The sequence below is a fragment of the Pyrgilauda ruficollis genome, unplaced genomic scaffold (assembly GCF_017590135.1).
Source record: "Pyrgilauda ruficollis isolate IOZ18807 unplaced genomic scaffold, ASM1759013v1 scaffold14, whole genome shotgun sequence".
In the NCBI taxonomy this organism is placed as follows: domain Eukaryota; kingdom Metazoa; phylum Chordata; class Aves; order Passeriformes; family Passeridae; genus Pyrgilauda; species Pyrgilauda ruficollis.
The window spans coordinates 3,549,663-3,564,174 of NW_024512543.1; the positions used below are offsets into that span (position 1 = coordinate 3,549,663).

Genomic DNA, 14,512 nt, shown 5'->3' on the forward strand with positions numbered 1-14,512 from the left:
CACCTGCTTTGCCACCTAGACACACACAGGTCTGCAGGGCCAGGTGGGATTCACCCAAGGGTGCTGAGGGAGCTGTTGGAAGAGCTCACTGAGCCACTGCCCATCAGTCACCTGCAGCCCCGGTCACCCAGGGAGGTCCCAGGTGACGAGAACCTGGCAAATGTGGCACCATCTACAAGGGCCAGAGGGGGACCTGGGAACTACTGGCCTGTCATCCTGACCTTGGAGTTGGGGAAGCTCATGGAGCAGACCATCCTGAGAACCATCACACAACACATGCAGGACAACCAGAGGACAGGCCCAGACAGCATGGGTTTGTGAAAGGCAGGTCCTGCTTGACCAACCTGATCTCTTTCTATGACAAGTGACCTGCTCAGTGGATGAGGAGAAGGCTACATTTTACATCCTAAACAATTCTAGGACTAAAAAACAATTCATTGATCTGACCTCATAAGCAACTGTAAGAAAAAACAACAGGACATGCATATTCACTTTACCAAAGGTTTCCACAAAACTTTGCTAAGAGGAGGAGTGTACCATGAGATAGGAATGCTGAGATCTACTCCATGTATCTATTCAAATATCCATAGCTCTTTCTCACTTTGGAGCTATCTGTTCTGGTCCACTGCATTTATGATTCATTTTTCTATCTTAAACACACGACAAAAGAACTAAGGCTTAACTTTTGATGACCCATATAATGACAAACCACAATGCAGTACATTTTCACTTTCATTTTTATTCCTATGATTCTTATGTACTGTTTTTTTCAACTGATCTTTTTCCCCTTATAAAGATAAATAAAATAAAAAAATTGTCAACAAAACCAGCATGCCCCATGATGTGAAACTGTCTGACTTGGTGGCTCAGGAACGCAACCTGTGATACCCACAGGTAACAATTCCTTGAGACCAAGAAGTGTTGTAGCCTAACTACTGGGCACAAAGATAAGCAGCACTTCTCGTACTGTTGTCCGTGCATTTCTTACCCATGATGGGAATCGGTGCAGCGGTGGTGTGGGAGGTTTACATCCCGGGTCAAGTGTGCCAGACTCAGAACTCACAGCTTCTCTTTGCTCTGCAGGTAAGTGGTACATTCCCTCACACGTTCCAGCTCCTCCCCTCAGCGGGCCACATTCTGCCTCCATCTTCTCCATTACTCCATCGCCATCAATGTCTGTTTCCTCCACGTGCCCGCAGCTGACTGGAGGGTCTGTTATGGGCTGGAAAGTGCTAGTCTCTAAGTGCATTACATGATGGAAAGAATTAGCCCCTGACTGAGGTTGGCTGTGATGTCTCTTGGCTAGCTGGATACTGTCCCTTGGTGTATTGGGTGTTCGTATTTTCGGAAATGTCATACTACTCCCAAGGCTGCACTCCCTCCCTGGAAAGAAGGAATGTGCTGCAACAGCTGATGTTGACACAACCAGAGGTGGCTCAGCAGTTTGGAGACATCCCTCAAGCATGCTCATTATTTCTGCTGAGGAAGACGAGTCGAGCTGGTGGGAATGGAATCTGGAACTCAGATCATCAGAGAAGCGGGTGCTATCCAAACCCACTTGTTGCAAGGTGCTCACAGCACTACAGTTTCCTTCCAAAGATGACTGGAAGGTCAAAGCCTCAAGAATTCTTGTGGTTTCACCTGGAGGGTCCAGTGATATGGGACCAGAGCACCCTAAACCGTGTTCAGAACTTACAGTTGGAAATACAGTTTTCTCTGTGGAGAGATTCCAGCTTGATGGGTCAGACATGAGCTTCAGCATGCTCTGAGAAAGCAGAGATTTATCCTCTCCATTCTCAGTAAAGGTGTCATTGGCAAGGACTATGTTTGCTGAAGAGAGGACATGTTTGGAAGGTCCTGTCTGACACACCTCTCTGAAACCAGGTGCAAGGAGCACAGATTTCTGCTCTATCTTCTCAGCAAAAGAAGCCTGTGATGTTTGGGGCTTCAGGGAATCACAGCTCCAAAGAGATTCAAAGGGAGGAATGCTGGTCATATCTACAAGGAAGGAGAACATATAGTTAAGGCGTTCAAACACTTCGCTGTCTTCAGTGTTGTTTCCTAGTGTACATTCAGTTGTATTTCAATAGCACACTGGCCTGTTTGGGACTATACAGAACAGAAAGGAGACAGCTGGGCACAGATATAACCAAAGTACTATACATTTATAATTGGGACTAACACAGAAGATATGAATAGGAAATGATCAATCACTGTTTCTGACAAAAGTGAAATTAAGGGATTCCTAATGAAATTAGGCAGCACATTTGAAATTTACAGAAGGAAGGTTTTTCCCAGACAAAAAAAAAAAAAAAAAAAATCAAACAGAACACTGCAGACAGACCAGAAAAACTAATGCATCAGTAGTACAGGAGTTCTGGCCTAGGAACTTCCTAAACTACTCAGAGCAGAAGCTGAAAGTGTATATGGAGAGAAGGACAGCTTTACTTGCATTATTTTGTAGGGTCCTTTGTGGAATGTGAACAGCCAACCAGGAGCTGGGATACTGGCCTAGGTAAGCTTTCAGTCTAATGCAATATAGGAGTTTTTATTCTTACCTATATAATTATGCCCCCTCTCTTAAAACATGAGAAGGAAATGCACCTATCCACATAACACTTTGTCAAATACATCAAAGTGGCCAGAACACTGCTTAGCATGGCTTTTGGTTTTAGTGAACCTACAGTGATTTAACTCATCAAATAATCTGGTATGATTCCATGCATTCCCAGGGGCTAGATGGGGCTTCCAGCAAAGGTATGGAGACCTTTTTAAACATCACAGCAAATGGGGAGCTTACTCACTTTTCAAGAATTTCCCTTGAGCTTTTTGTTATCCTTTTGTGATATATGCCTCACACAGTGCTTTATGTCATGAAATTTTATAATAGTTACTTATACGGTTTTGCTGTAAAATCTTCCCTCTTTTAGTTCTTTCCCTGCCCTTTCAGTTGCTGTGTTAGAGGATGACATAAAAAATAGATACTATATTACTTTCTACTTAGTACTTACACTTTACACTTATTATACTTTCTTCCTTTCCATTATTATTAAAGCTCATCTCAGTTCTACAATTTCCACCAAACAACAGCTTTAGAATATAAGAAAGTGGGGGTAAAACTTGGAATGGCAGAGGATGTTTGATTTACTTTGGCATTTATATTTATTTCAGCCTGACTGAAAAAGAGCCAAATCATTAGATGCTTTGGAAATTGCAAAATATGGGCGAGCGTGACTCTGCACAGCTATTGCTGAAAATGCTGCCTGATCATCGAATTCTATGGGTATTGCTTAACCACACGTGGGATTTACAAGGAAATAGAAACAAACTGAAGACACAAAGTTACAGAGGGAAGAGCAAACAGCAGAATAAATTACTGTTGACAGCAAGAGGATGAAACCTGCTCCTGGCAAAAAGCTGAAAAAAAGACAATCATGAGAGCATGACCTTGGCACTTGATTCACAAAGCACAGAATGTTAGCAAAGCTAACACATAACAATGGCACGCACAAATCCTGGCACATATTTTCCCCTGACCCTAAGGTAAATCATTAGTGTAGACTGAAAAGATGCCATTCATTTTAAATATTACTGGTATTTTTGCAGCTTCCTAGATGTGACAGGAGATTAAGAAAAAGAAGCTGTTACTATTAGCACAGCAAGCAAGAAGAGATTTGTCTCTCTGCAGAGGCCTCTGACTTCAGCCTGGCATACTGAGACTAGTGAGGGATAAGAGGAGAGGGCAATGCTGTTTACTGCCCAGAGAGCTGGGATCCAGGGCACACTTAATACCAGATTATTAATGCAGCTTACCAGTCATTTGTTTTTTTGTGAACAGTCAGAGCCAGAGGGGATGAGAGAAACCCAGTCATAAAGCATTTCACTAGAAATGTGGTGGGATTTAGAAGGAATTTTCCCCTATTCCCTTGCTGTGGAGTAATAGGAATGCCAGAAAAACTTCTGCAGGAAAGAAATACCCCCTCCCTGCATGCCCAGTGAAGTTCTGGAAACTAGTTAATTTTACTGTGACAAAACCAAGCTCATTTAAAAAAAAAAAAAAAAAAAAAAAAAAAAAAGGAGTCAATACTCATTTGTTGGTGAAAAAAAAAAAAATTAAGAGTTAAGGCAGGTAAGGATGTTATTCCCATCTTAAAAATGGACCCGGCTAAGGAACAGAGCAACTCTACTGCCTGCTGTCACAAGTTTTAATTTCTGACAAAATCAAGACTACAACCCAGAAATGCCAACTTCCACTCTTACGGTGGTTACTAGGCTACAGTGCTAGCTGAACACATTTACCTTGCAATGTATCCTGAAGAGCTCCAATTTGCTCCATCAGTCTCTGATTACAGTTTTTCAGGTGGTAATTTTCTAGCTCAAGCTATGAAAGAATAATAGAAAAAGAAACATAATGCAAAATTTTGAGCACATGTGATTCACTACACAGAAAACATGCCTTCATCTTTATTATTTTCAAGTTTCTTAACACAGGGAAAAATTTGGGTGAGTCTACCAGTCACCTCAAATCCTTTTCATCAGCAACATTACTAGGCACTCCACTTAAAATATTTTGCTGTGCTTTCTCAAAGAGCCTCTATATGAACTATCGGCACTTCTCAAATACATCTTTAAATTTACTTCTCTGCTATGACTTATCATTTACTCCTGTTGCAGAAATAACGCTCATGAAAGAGAGAATTAAATAAACATTACCCAGAAGGAGCCTTTGTTCTATCTCACCATCAGTGTAGTAAAAGAAGATCCCATGGATCCAGAGGACCAAAGAAAAAAGTAAAAACCCCCAACATTAAGGGTGCATTTACATTTCCAATTAGGGCATGAGAGATTCTTTGCAAATTTGCCTTATGCCTTTACTTGAAGAGTCTCAGCATCCATTTTTAAACACAGCAGTGGTACACCCAGACAGACTTTCCTCTTGAAGGAATCACCTGTGGTGCTGCCTCGAGTAACCCACTGGCAACACAGATACCAAGTTCTCCAACTGGCAGCGGTCTACTTGTGCATGCTATGCACCTGGAATCAGCATCTGGCACAAACCTCATTGCCAGTAAAGACACAGTGCGAGTGTATGGTCCTGGATTCACAGCAGGTCACACCAAATCAAACTCTCTGCTTCCTCCTTTGTGCTGCACCAGTCAGTAACCTAAATGCACCTTAAGTTATCTCACACAGGGAAGAGAAGCAGCACAGCAGTTCAGTGGATTATCTAGGCAATCTAATGGCATTATATCACATCATAACATAATCAGTGCCCACAAAGACTGCTTCTCCCAACTCCAATAAATTCCCTTTCTGTCATAAACTTGGAAACACATGTTTTTAACTTGGAATAAAAGACCAGGCTGCCCACTCCCAGCTGAAAACTACTACTCCATCTTTGAAACTGCACGCTGAGCTGACCCACTGCTGTCTTTGTTTTTCTAGAGGGTAGGACCAGATAGAGGCATAAATCCACAGGATGGATAGAACAGAGAGGTCAGAGATGAAAAATACTGGGCAGCAGGAAACAGCATTAGTCAGAGATGGTAAATTATAGAAGAGCAAAGGATGTGTTTGTGTAACAGGTGCTCTGTCAGAAAGGAATAGAAACTGTATCCAGACAAAAGAAGGAGAATGACTAATCACCTAGCTTTCTATCTTCGGAAACTGCTTTTGAGCACTGGTGACTTCACAGTCATTTATAGTTTGCCCAATAAAGTAAATAGCCCTTGGTAAGAGTGATGACTCCAGCCCTACAACTGAGTATGTGCAGGGCCAAACAAGCAGAGTGCCACTGCGGCAGCTTGACTGTCTCCAGACTGTTGTCCTATGTAGGAATCCCCTGGCAGTGCAGCCACTGAACTTGCTCACATGCCTTGAAATCTGGCAGAAAGCCAGAGACTTACCTCCCTGAGCTTAAATGTTACCCATTCTTTGATCTTGGCAGCTTTCTCTTGAACAATTTTGGCTTCCTCAGTCCTTAGCTGTTTCTGTGTCAAAAAAACAAACCCAACATTAGATGCATTAGGAGAGTACAACTAACTGTTCTTAGTGAGTTACTGCATCAGGAGTAACTGAAACACAGAAGCTCCCATTCCAGACATAAGATTTAAAACTGCTACTTGGATACAATTTTTCAGCTGGCCTCTGAAAAATCAAGCTCTAATTTGTATTACATGGTCTCTAGAGTTAAATTCAGAAGCTTGTTTCAAAAGTTTGTTGTGGAATAGCAAAATCCAGGTCAGGTACCAAACCTACCACAGTCTGAGTAGAGTCTGCAACTTTTTTGGTTTCAGATGGTTTTGCAATGTTGCTGTTTGCTGTTGAGTATCTGTAGTGCTCCCCTAGTCTACACACACACATTATTGGCCAAAGCTAATAAGAATTAAGCAGTGCCTATAACTGATTTGTAAAATACCAATCATTCTAAGCAAAAGGGATTCAGTTGCTGTAAGCATGAGTCAGAGCAGAACCTTTCAAGGTGCACAAGATGCAAATACCAACAACATATTTAACACAAACACACAGTATTCTCATTGAGAAAGTAAATTTAAAAAAAAAAAAAAGCTCCACAACCTGACCTTGAAAAATATCAAGATCATGCCTAAGATCTGCTAGGAGGATTTCAGATGCTGTAAGTGGTTGTATGTTTACCACTATCCATTAGAACAGGTTTTAGTCCACACAAAGGTGTTATGGCAATACTGTCAATTTGCACAATGACCATTGTTGCCCCAAGTATCTGCTTTGGTAATATTGCTACATCATTTTTGCAGTTGTGTTTTCTCAGCTGTGTTTTTAACTTTTCTGGAAATTTCCTTTGAAACATGCTGAATTAACAATATGATCACCTGAAGCTTTCTGTTTTATCTTCTGTGTGGCTTCATCACAAGCAACATCACTGAAAACTCCCCTGCCTACATAATGATTTAAACAACTGCAAGAAGAAATCAGTTCCGGGAGCAACAGAGGGAGGAAGAGAGGAGGACAATATGCTGCATGTCACATCAGCCCTGGTTTCTCCAATTAAGGGCCAAAGATAATGCCTTCTGGTAGCAGCTGGTGGTTTCCCTGTTCTATTGTTTTTTCCAAAGTAAAATAATACCAGCAATTATAAAAAATGTCAGTCCTTCCCCCCACTTTAAATTTTTCACGTGGATAAGCAGACCCTACAAAATTCCGACATTTTCACATCACTTTTAATCACCATGTGCTATTTATTACTACAACTACATTTAAGGGCTCTTATTCAAGTATGTTTGCTGACTTTAAAGCAGGCCCAAGCAACATTATAGACAGCCATAACATTTGTAGTTGAGCATAATGAAATAGAAGTAATCAAATCAGATGCTTCAAGAAGATGATTTATTTAGATTTTTTTTTTCCTTTTATATGACTGTGTGTGCTCCTAATCATCAAGTCTCAACCTCTGCAGGAGTTAGCATACTAGATGTGCCTACAGGTCTGAAATGATCTGGCACATACAAGTAGGTCTATCATCTCTGAATGTCCATCACATGGGAGCTGGCTTTCAATCCCTAACGACCTGAACTTGTCCTGAAACACAATCCAAGAGGTAAAAGATTCAGATTACTACACTATCTGGTGAACTGCAATGCCAGGACTTTATTTAGGGTTCTAAAGTGACACGATGACAGCATTGTCACCATGCACAGTAAGCCCTGTCTCTAAGCAGAACTAATTAACTCAGGCACAGCAGCCATAGACGCAGTTATTGTGCTTTAAGTTCCAAAAGCAATTAGAGATTCCTTGTGTCCTACACTATTGTGTGGCTCAGATGTGACCTCAGTGCTCTCTTAATGATGCTTTGGACTCCATGGCTATTCCCATCTCAGCGAAAACAAACAGGATGCCTTACAGGGACCCTTAGTAACCTTCTAGCCCTGCCACCATCTCATCCCATTCTGAAATTAAACCAGTGACTCTGACAACGAATATTTCTTGTCTGGAATTGCCAGGCTTTGGCTTTCATTTCTAGAAGCTCATTTTACCTCTTGTTGCTGGAACAAGATTTCTACTAACAGCCCTTGAAATAGGTGGCAATTAGTTCAATGTAACTCAAATGGCTGAGTTTTTTTTTTTTTTTTTTTTTTTTTTTTTTTTTTTTTTTTTTTTTTTTGTAAAATTTTTCTTCTATTTAAGTTATTTACTTAGCAGCACATAAGAATACCTCATTCCTCATGTTATAAAAACCACAGGGCAAGGCCTTTACTAGAACTGAAATACAAGCCCTGGTGTAAATGTAGCACCTTCCACCAACTGAAAAAGGGAGAGACTAAGAACTATCCATACTGAGAAACAGCTGCTCTTTTATAATGACATCTGACAAGAGATGAACTATGCCGGAGGACTGCTGAAGGCTGGGAAAAGACCCTTCCCAAGAAGCAGCATGAACAGAGTCAGAGATGGGCTACACAACGGTATTGCAAAGCAAGCTGTGCCAGAAAGCCAGAGAAACACTGTGACCAGAGTGTAGCATTATAATGTAGGGTCTCAGCACTAACATAAGGAAGCCCTTTAGGCACATTGACTGCTCTCCAGTGGTGAAGAGACATGGGCTGCTGAAGCTGAGTGGATGTTTGTCCGAAAAGGAAAGAGAGGATCTTGCACTGGGCTAGGCATCATCTTACAGCTGATCTGCAGGCAAGTGAGAAACTAACTTGTAATGAAACATAGTCCCTATCTTTGAAATATACATTACAGAATCCCTCTAACGTGTGAAACCTACAGGCCTCCCTATAGAAAATATCCCTACCTGTTTTGCTAGCTGTGTCTCCAATTTGTTGATCAGATCCTCCTTTCCTTGCAATGTGCACACCAGCTCCTGGTATTTCTTGTGCAGGGTGCTGTCAGATTCACCAGTGTTCACGTTGGCAAGTTTTATCTTCTCTTCCATAACTCTGACCTGTAATGGTAATCAGAACCACCAAAACAAACCAATGTAGATCAAGGAACTGCTTGTGTATTGGTAAGAGAATGAAAATAAATGAGAATATTTGTGAATTTCTTATTTTTCAAGTCAGGAAAGTCAAAATAAGACACAAAAAACTACAACATCCTTCAGGTCACACTTGGTTTATATTCACATTTGTGGAAGGAACATTGTCCATTCACTTGTAAAGCTGAAGCAGTAACAGATGCAAACTGAACCATGAACAGATAAATGCATCATGGGTTGTGAGATATTACAATCAAATTACTAAACAAAGACACCATACAGGCACCATAGTCTCCATACATGTCCATATACAGACACGGTACATCCCACCTTTCTCCTCTGCAATATCGTGGCCAGTGTTTTACCTCATTCACTACCAAGGTACATACCACAAACCCCCGGCCATTTGCTTCAGATTAAAATTTCTATATGAAAATATACTATGGAGGTCCTTCATCCTCCTATCCCCAGCTTAAGACATTGTTTTGGTAACTCCTGTCTTTCTGCCAAGTCTTCTCTCCAGACCTGCTAAGGAGTTACAGTGTTTGATATGTCAAAAGATTTGCCTGTCTTTGAGCTCCTGCCAGTGGCAAGACTTCTTCATCTCAGCAACAGAAAGACCACTGTAGTGCTCCTTCACTACTGACAAAGTTTCAATCCACTAAAATCCAGTGGCTACTGAAGCATTTCAGGTTTTTAGCAAATTTTTAAAATCTCTTTGCTTTCTTCAAAAGCTTTGTCTCTCAATAATGTCACTCCATTTTACTATTACCTCATTCAATTACAATGGATTATAAGACTTCATTTCTAAAGACAAATGGAATCCCTTCAATTTAACTCAAATGTACTAACTGCAGCATTTGATGATGAGAAAATCTCTGGTTCCAACACACCTCAAAGAAGCTAAATCTGCAAAGAAACCAAATCCAAATACCATAAATTTAGCATGAACTTAGAACCAGAAAGACAAAATGCAGGGAGCAATGTGAGCACTTCACAGAGTCTGTGCAAGAGTGTTAGTCACGCTCTGTTGAACGGCCTACACTTCATACTTGCAGAAGCTTTGTTTTGTCCTTCTGTCTGCCTGTATTAGGCAGAGAAGCAAACTGCCTCTTCCTCATACTGAATCAGAAAGGTAAGCGCCCAACATCCGAGCCAGAAAACTAAGCCTGCTGAGTCGGATGTGCTTTCATTAGAGTTTAGGGTGATTATAGTAGAAAGAGATGGCCCCTCCTTCCTGTCTAATGCCCAAATGCTGACTCTGTACTACAGGCTCAGCGAGGGGACTGCAAACATGTGATTTCCTTAATTGAGGTTGGCAGCTACAGGGAGTCCATTGAATTAACAAATCCAACCCCCCAGACTCCTGGAGAGAAAGATAACAAGGGATTTTGCACTTGATGTGGAGCCCTCTCATTTGTTGGCTGCCTCTCATTTACAGTGAATGTACTCATTAGTGGAAGGGAATGGTCCTACTCTTATGCTGTCACTTCTTCAGGCTGTCAGGCAGAAATGTAGCATTTCTCTAGGAACACTTATCTCTGGATGTGGACAAGGCTGCTGGAAAGGCAAACATTGAGGGTTGCTAGTCTTTAGGACCTGCCAACATATGGCTACAGAACTGCTGGTGGCAGGTGAGTGAAGGCAACCCTCATTTCTGCTACACCTTCCCAGCCAAGTTCTCCCTTTCCTGCTCCTTCTTGGACCTGGATTTGACTTGTTCTCCACCCTGTCCCTTGCTGTCATTGCATCTTATTGTATCCTGGGCACTCTGCTCCTGTCATTGAGGTGTCTGCCAGTGCAAAACCTTCACTGGCCAGTGGCAATCACTGTATTACCTGATGGTGCTGTTACAGCTGCCACTTTTGCCTGTATTGTGGTATTGTGTTACCTTTGCCTGTCTTGGCTGGGTATGAACTTACTGATACAACTCTTGAGAACAACTCTTGTTCTTCACTGGTAGTTGCTGATCTAGCATAGAAGCCAGCAACATGGTGTCAAGACATGGCATCTTTCCTAGAATTAAGCTGGTCAGTAAAAAAATCTTGATGTCAATATCAAACTGGTGGGGAAAAATATGTTCTACAGACAGAACACCTTTCCAGGCACTCCAAGTTCTTGATTCCAAGACAGGTGATAGGTCTTCCAGTGCTTACAACACTGCTTTATTCAGTCCTGCACTTCTGAAATAATTTTGACAGTCATTTATGACTGTGTGGCTTTTATTTCTGCTCTTCAACCCGTGACTTAGTGCTCAGTCCTACAGCTCTTGTCCAGCTGGAGGAAGCTCTTTCACTTCAAGCCTTCCCTTCAGCAGTGATCCAAGATCTCAAACCACCTGGCTCATCTTGGCTCTTTTGTTTCTATAATACTCCTTAGAGTGCAGAATGTCTGCTTCTCAAAGGTCTGTTATTCTCCCACAAGCTGAAGTATGCCTCTCTCCACTTCTTCATTATTCAAGAAGCATAGAAGAACTAGTTTAGACAATATGACTAATTTTTAGATTATTATAGTAATAGACAATGAATTCAGCTCTTACTGTTTTTCTCCATGGGCTCCTGAGCCAGAGCAGTAATTACTAAAATGTCCAAAACAAGTGATAAGGGTGTGTCTGCAAAACCTACTTCTTTCACAGAATCTTTTCTACTTGTAGACAAGTCCTCACCAGTACTCTTAAGTATTTGTTTCCTAAGGACCTGCCAAGCAGCCTTATCCTTGCAATTTAATCCTGAGGTACAACATCGCCTCCCTTTTCCACAACCAAGCATGCCTATCATGGATGAGGGGTAAAGGCTGTGAAGCTGACAGGAAGATGTAAGGCACTTGTTTTCACTTAGGGTTCAACATATTCCGGCACCTGCTCACAGCTAAGCCTCACAGACTGGGAAGTAAATCAGAAAATCCATTCACCACAGTAAATCAGTGTTTCCCTAGCAGGGCGTAGCACTGCAGATTGCTGTCTGTATGCTAGACTGGAAGGAATTTAGAGTGAGTTAACTGCTGGACTTGTACCAGAGCCACCACCAAAGAATCTCTTACCTGTTTCTCTGCATCTTCAGCTCTTTGTTCTGCTTCTATCACTCTCTGTTCCAATTCCTGCATCTTCAGAGACAGAAAAGAAAGAAGAGGGGGAAAGAAAGAAAATAAATTAACATCACCTGGAAATTCATGTTTTACTCAGCACTTGTGCAAGCTTACAGATCTTTGGCATATTTTGAGTTAACTGGACAGCTTTGACCAAGAAAAAAAAAAAGCCTTTGACCTTTTCCAGTTTTCTGCCCTACTTTGAATACACCGGAACCATTTTCTCATTAGTGAGCTTCATCATTCATTACGTGGGTCAAAGGAACAGTGCCAAAGTCTTGACCTCATCTCTATAATTTACACACCACGGGCTGTCCCTGCAAGGAGCCTGTCTACAGTGCACCATTCTTCCCTGATTCTTATTTCAGCTAGGATTCATTCACAATTGTAAATAAAAATTAATATATCTTGGAGAGCTCACAGCAGGATCTCTATGATGCCACATTATAACCACTGAATACTTTGCTTTGGCTTCAAAAGCATCATAGACTTATAACTGACAAGACTAACAATGATTTTGATTTTCCTATGCTTTTCTTTTTAAAGAGCTTTGCAAATTGACAATTACGTGATTTAACATCTGAACATTGCTGCTATCAGAGTCAAAGGACACTGAATTTAATTTTATCCTAAATGTTTATAAGTCACTTCATTCTCACAAAATTCAGATGTACCTGGGGTTCTTCTAATAATTTACCAGTAGAGCCCTTTTTTGGTGGGTTGTTGTTGGTTTGGGGGATGTTTGGGTGGTTTTCTTTTAATTGTTTGTTTGGTTTTGTTTTAAACTTTTCTTTAAATATCAGCCTAGTCTCCCATTTGGTGTTTGCCACGCTCATCTTCACCTGGCCTTCTTCAATTGGTCTCAGATTTAAGCCCAACAATACAAAGTCAGCAACATGAAGTTTTATCCACCAAGATGCAAAATTTGAGGAATGCTTCATGGAGTTTGCTGCACTTATTTATGTTTTACAGTGGAAAGAATGACATAGAAGAATCTTCAGAACATTAAAAGGATCACGCTTAAAGAAGAAAAACTATAAAGGGAACTAAGCTCCTTTTCTCTCCAATACATTTTTGATAAAGCATTGGAGCCAAGTATTCAGGTTGGTCACTAACAGGACCAAACCAACACATCTGAAAATGGATTTATTCCTCTTGGCTTCAAACTAATATATCTGAAAATGGATTTATTCCTCTTGGGTTGATCACCCAGAATGGATGTGGCAGCATTCCCGTTTCCAGCTGCCTTCCTTCATATGGCAGCAAGACAACTCTTCTTTCCATACACACTCACTGATACAAGTGCAGACTGACCCCTACCAGCAAACATATCAAAAGGCACATACATGTAGACACTTCAGTAGTCATGTAACTATAAAAGCAATGACATAAATTAAAACCATGAAGATCAAAACCTGCTACATTTAGCATGATACCTCTCATGTTTGCTTTTTCAGTGGAACAATCAAATACAACAGTCTCTGTAACTTAATATCCAAATCAAGGATGCTTCTTTGGCAGAGGAACAGAGAGATGCCACAGAGGACTGGAGCCATACAAAGCTGCTCTGACCAAAGAGCCTTCTTGAAGACTGAGCTCAAGGCAATCTAACACGAATAGTGGTGCTCTGTGCTACATGAGTATGAGTCCCCTTCAGAATAGTGATGTACCCATGCATTTATCTTTTGGTCTCTGGACAGTCATCACCATAGACAGCAAAACATATTGGCAAAAAAAAAAAGATGCTAAATGTAACTATTGGGGATACATAATGTGCTTTGTGAAACAAAAAGTGTTTAAGACAGTAGTTTCAGAATCAATGGTCTCTCCTAGTTTTCTGATTAATTGGCAGGGTCTACATTCACAGCACAGATTAAATTCTGGGCCTTTTTACCAAGATAGCCTCTTAAACTAATAATTCAGTCCTCCACAAGGTGAGCAATTTCCATGAAAGACTCAGGTTATTTTAAGAAGACAGCACTGTTCTGACTGAAGAACTCCTTGTAGTCCCAAAGCAGTTGCTTTGCATTGCTAGCAGTTATGGATCTTGATCAGGACAGAGAATCTATGTTGGGACCATTCCTGATCACTAAAAAGTTATGAAACTTGTGCAAGCAGGGTGACCTGGCTAAGTTCCAGCCAAATCAATTACCTTTGTCACCCTAATTCCCTCTGTAGCCTTAAATGAACTTGTATTTGTCGTAATTTCCTGTACTACATTGTTGAGTTGTCCTACTATGAACAGTTAAATAACTGCTGTGTTCCTGGTGTACATGAAGTCATTATTTCACTCATCCCCAGTGTCAGCACTCTCACTGAAGCACATTCAGATTTAATGCATACATGCTTGTAAGGCCCTTTCAAAATCCCTCAATGAATTAATAATAATGCTTGATATTTACATGGGTCCTTTCATTCAAAATGCCTTATAATATGACAAATGCTACAAAGCAACGTGACCCAAGTCAC

General features: G+C 41.0%; 1 protein-coding gene across 2 annotated transcripts in view; it reads right to left on the reverse strand.

Annotated features, from left to right (window-relative positions):
- The window catches only part of PLEKHH1 (pleckstrin homology, MyTH4 and FERM domain containing H1), a 51,568-nt gene that overhangs the window by 28,089 nt on the left and 8,967 nt on the right, over nt 1–14,512 (reverse strand). For both annotated transcript variants that reach the window (XM_041460015.1, XM_041460016.1), the window contains exons 3-7: nt 11,999–12,061; nt 8,777–8,926; nt 5,907–5,990; nt 4,300–4,381; nt 989–1,998 (exon numbers count right to left, since the gene is read on the reverse strand). In XM_041460015.1, the coding sequence (XP_041315949.1) occupies nt 989–1,998; nt 4,300–4,381; nt 5,907–5,990; nt 8,777–8,926; nt 11,999–12,061 (1,389 nt within the window). The remainder of the gene's footprint in view (nt 1–988; nt 1,999–4,299; nt 4,382–5,906; nt 5,991–8,776; nt 8,927–11,998; nt 12,062–14,512) is intronic.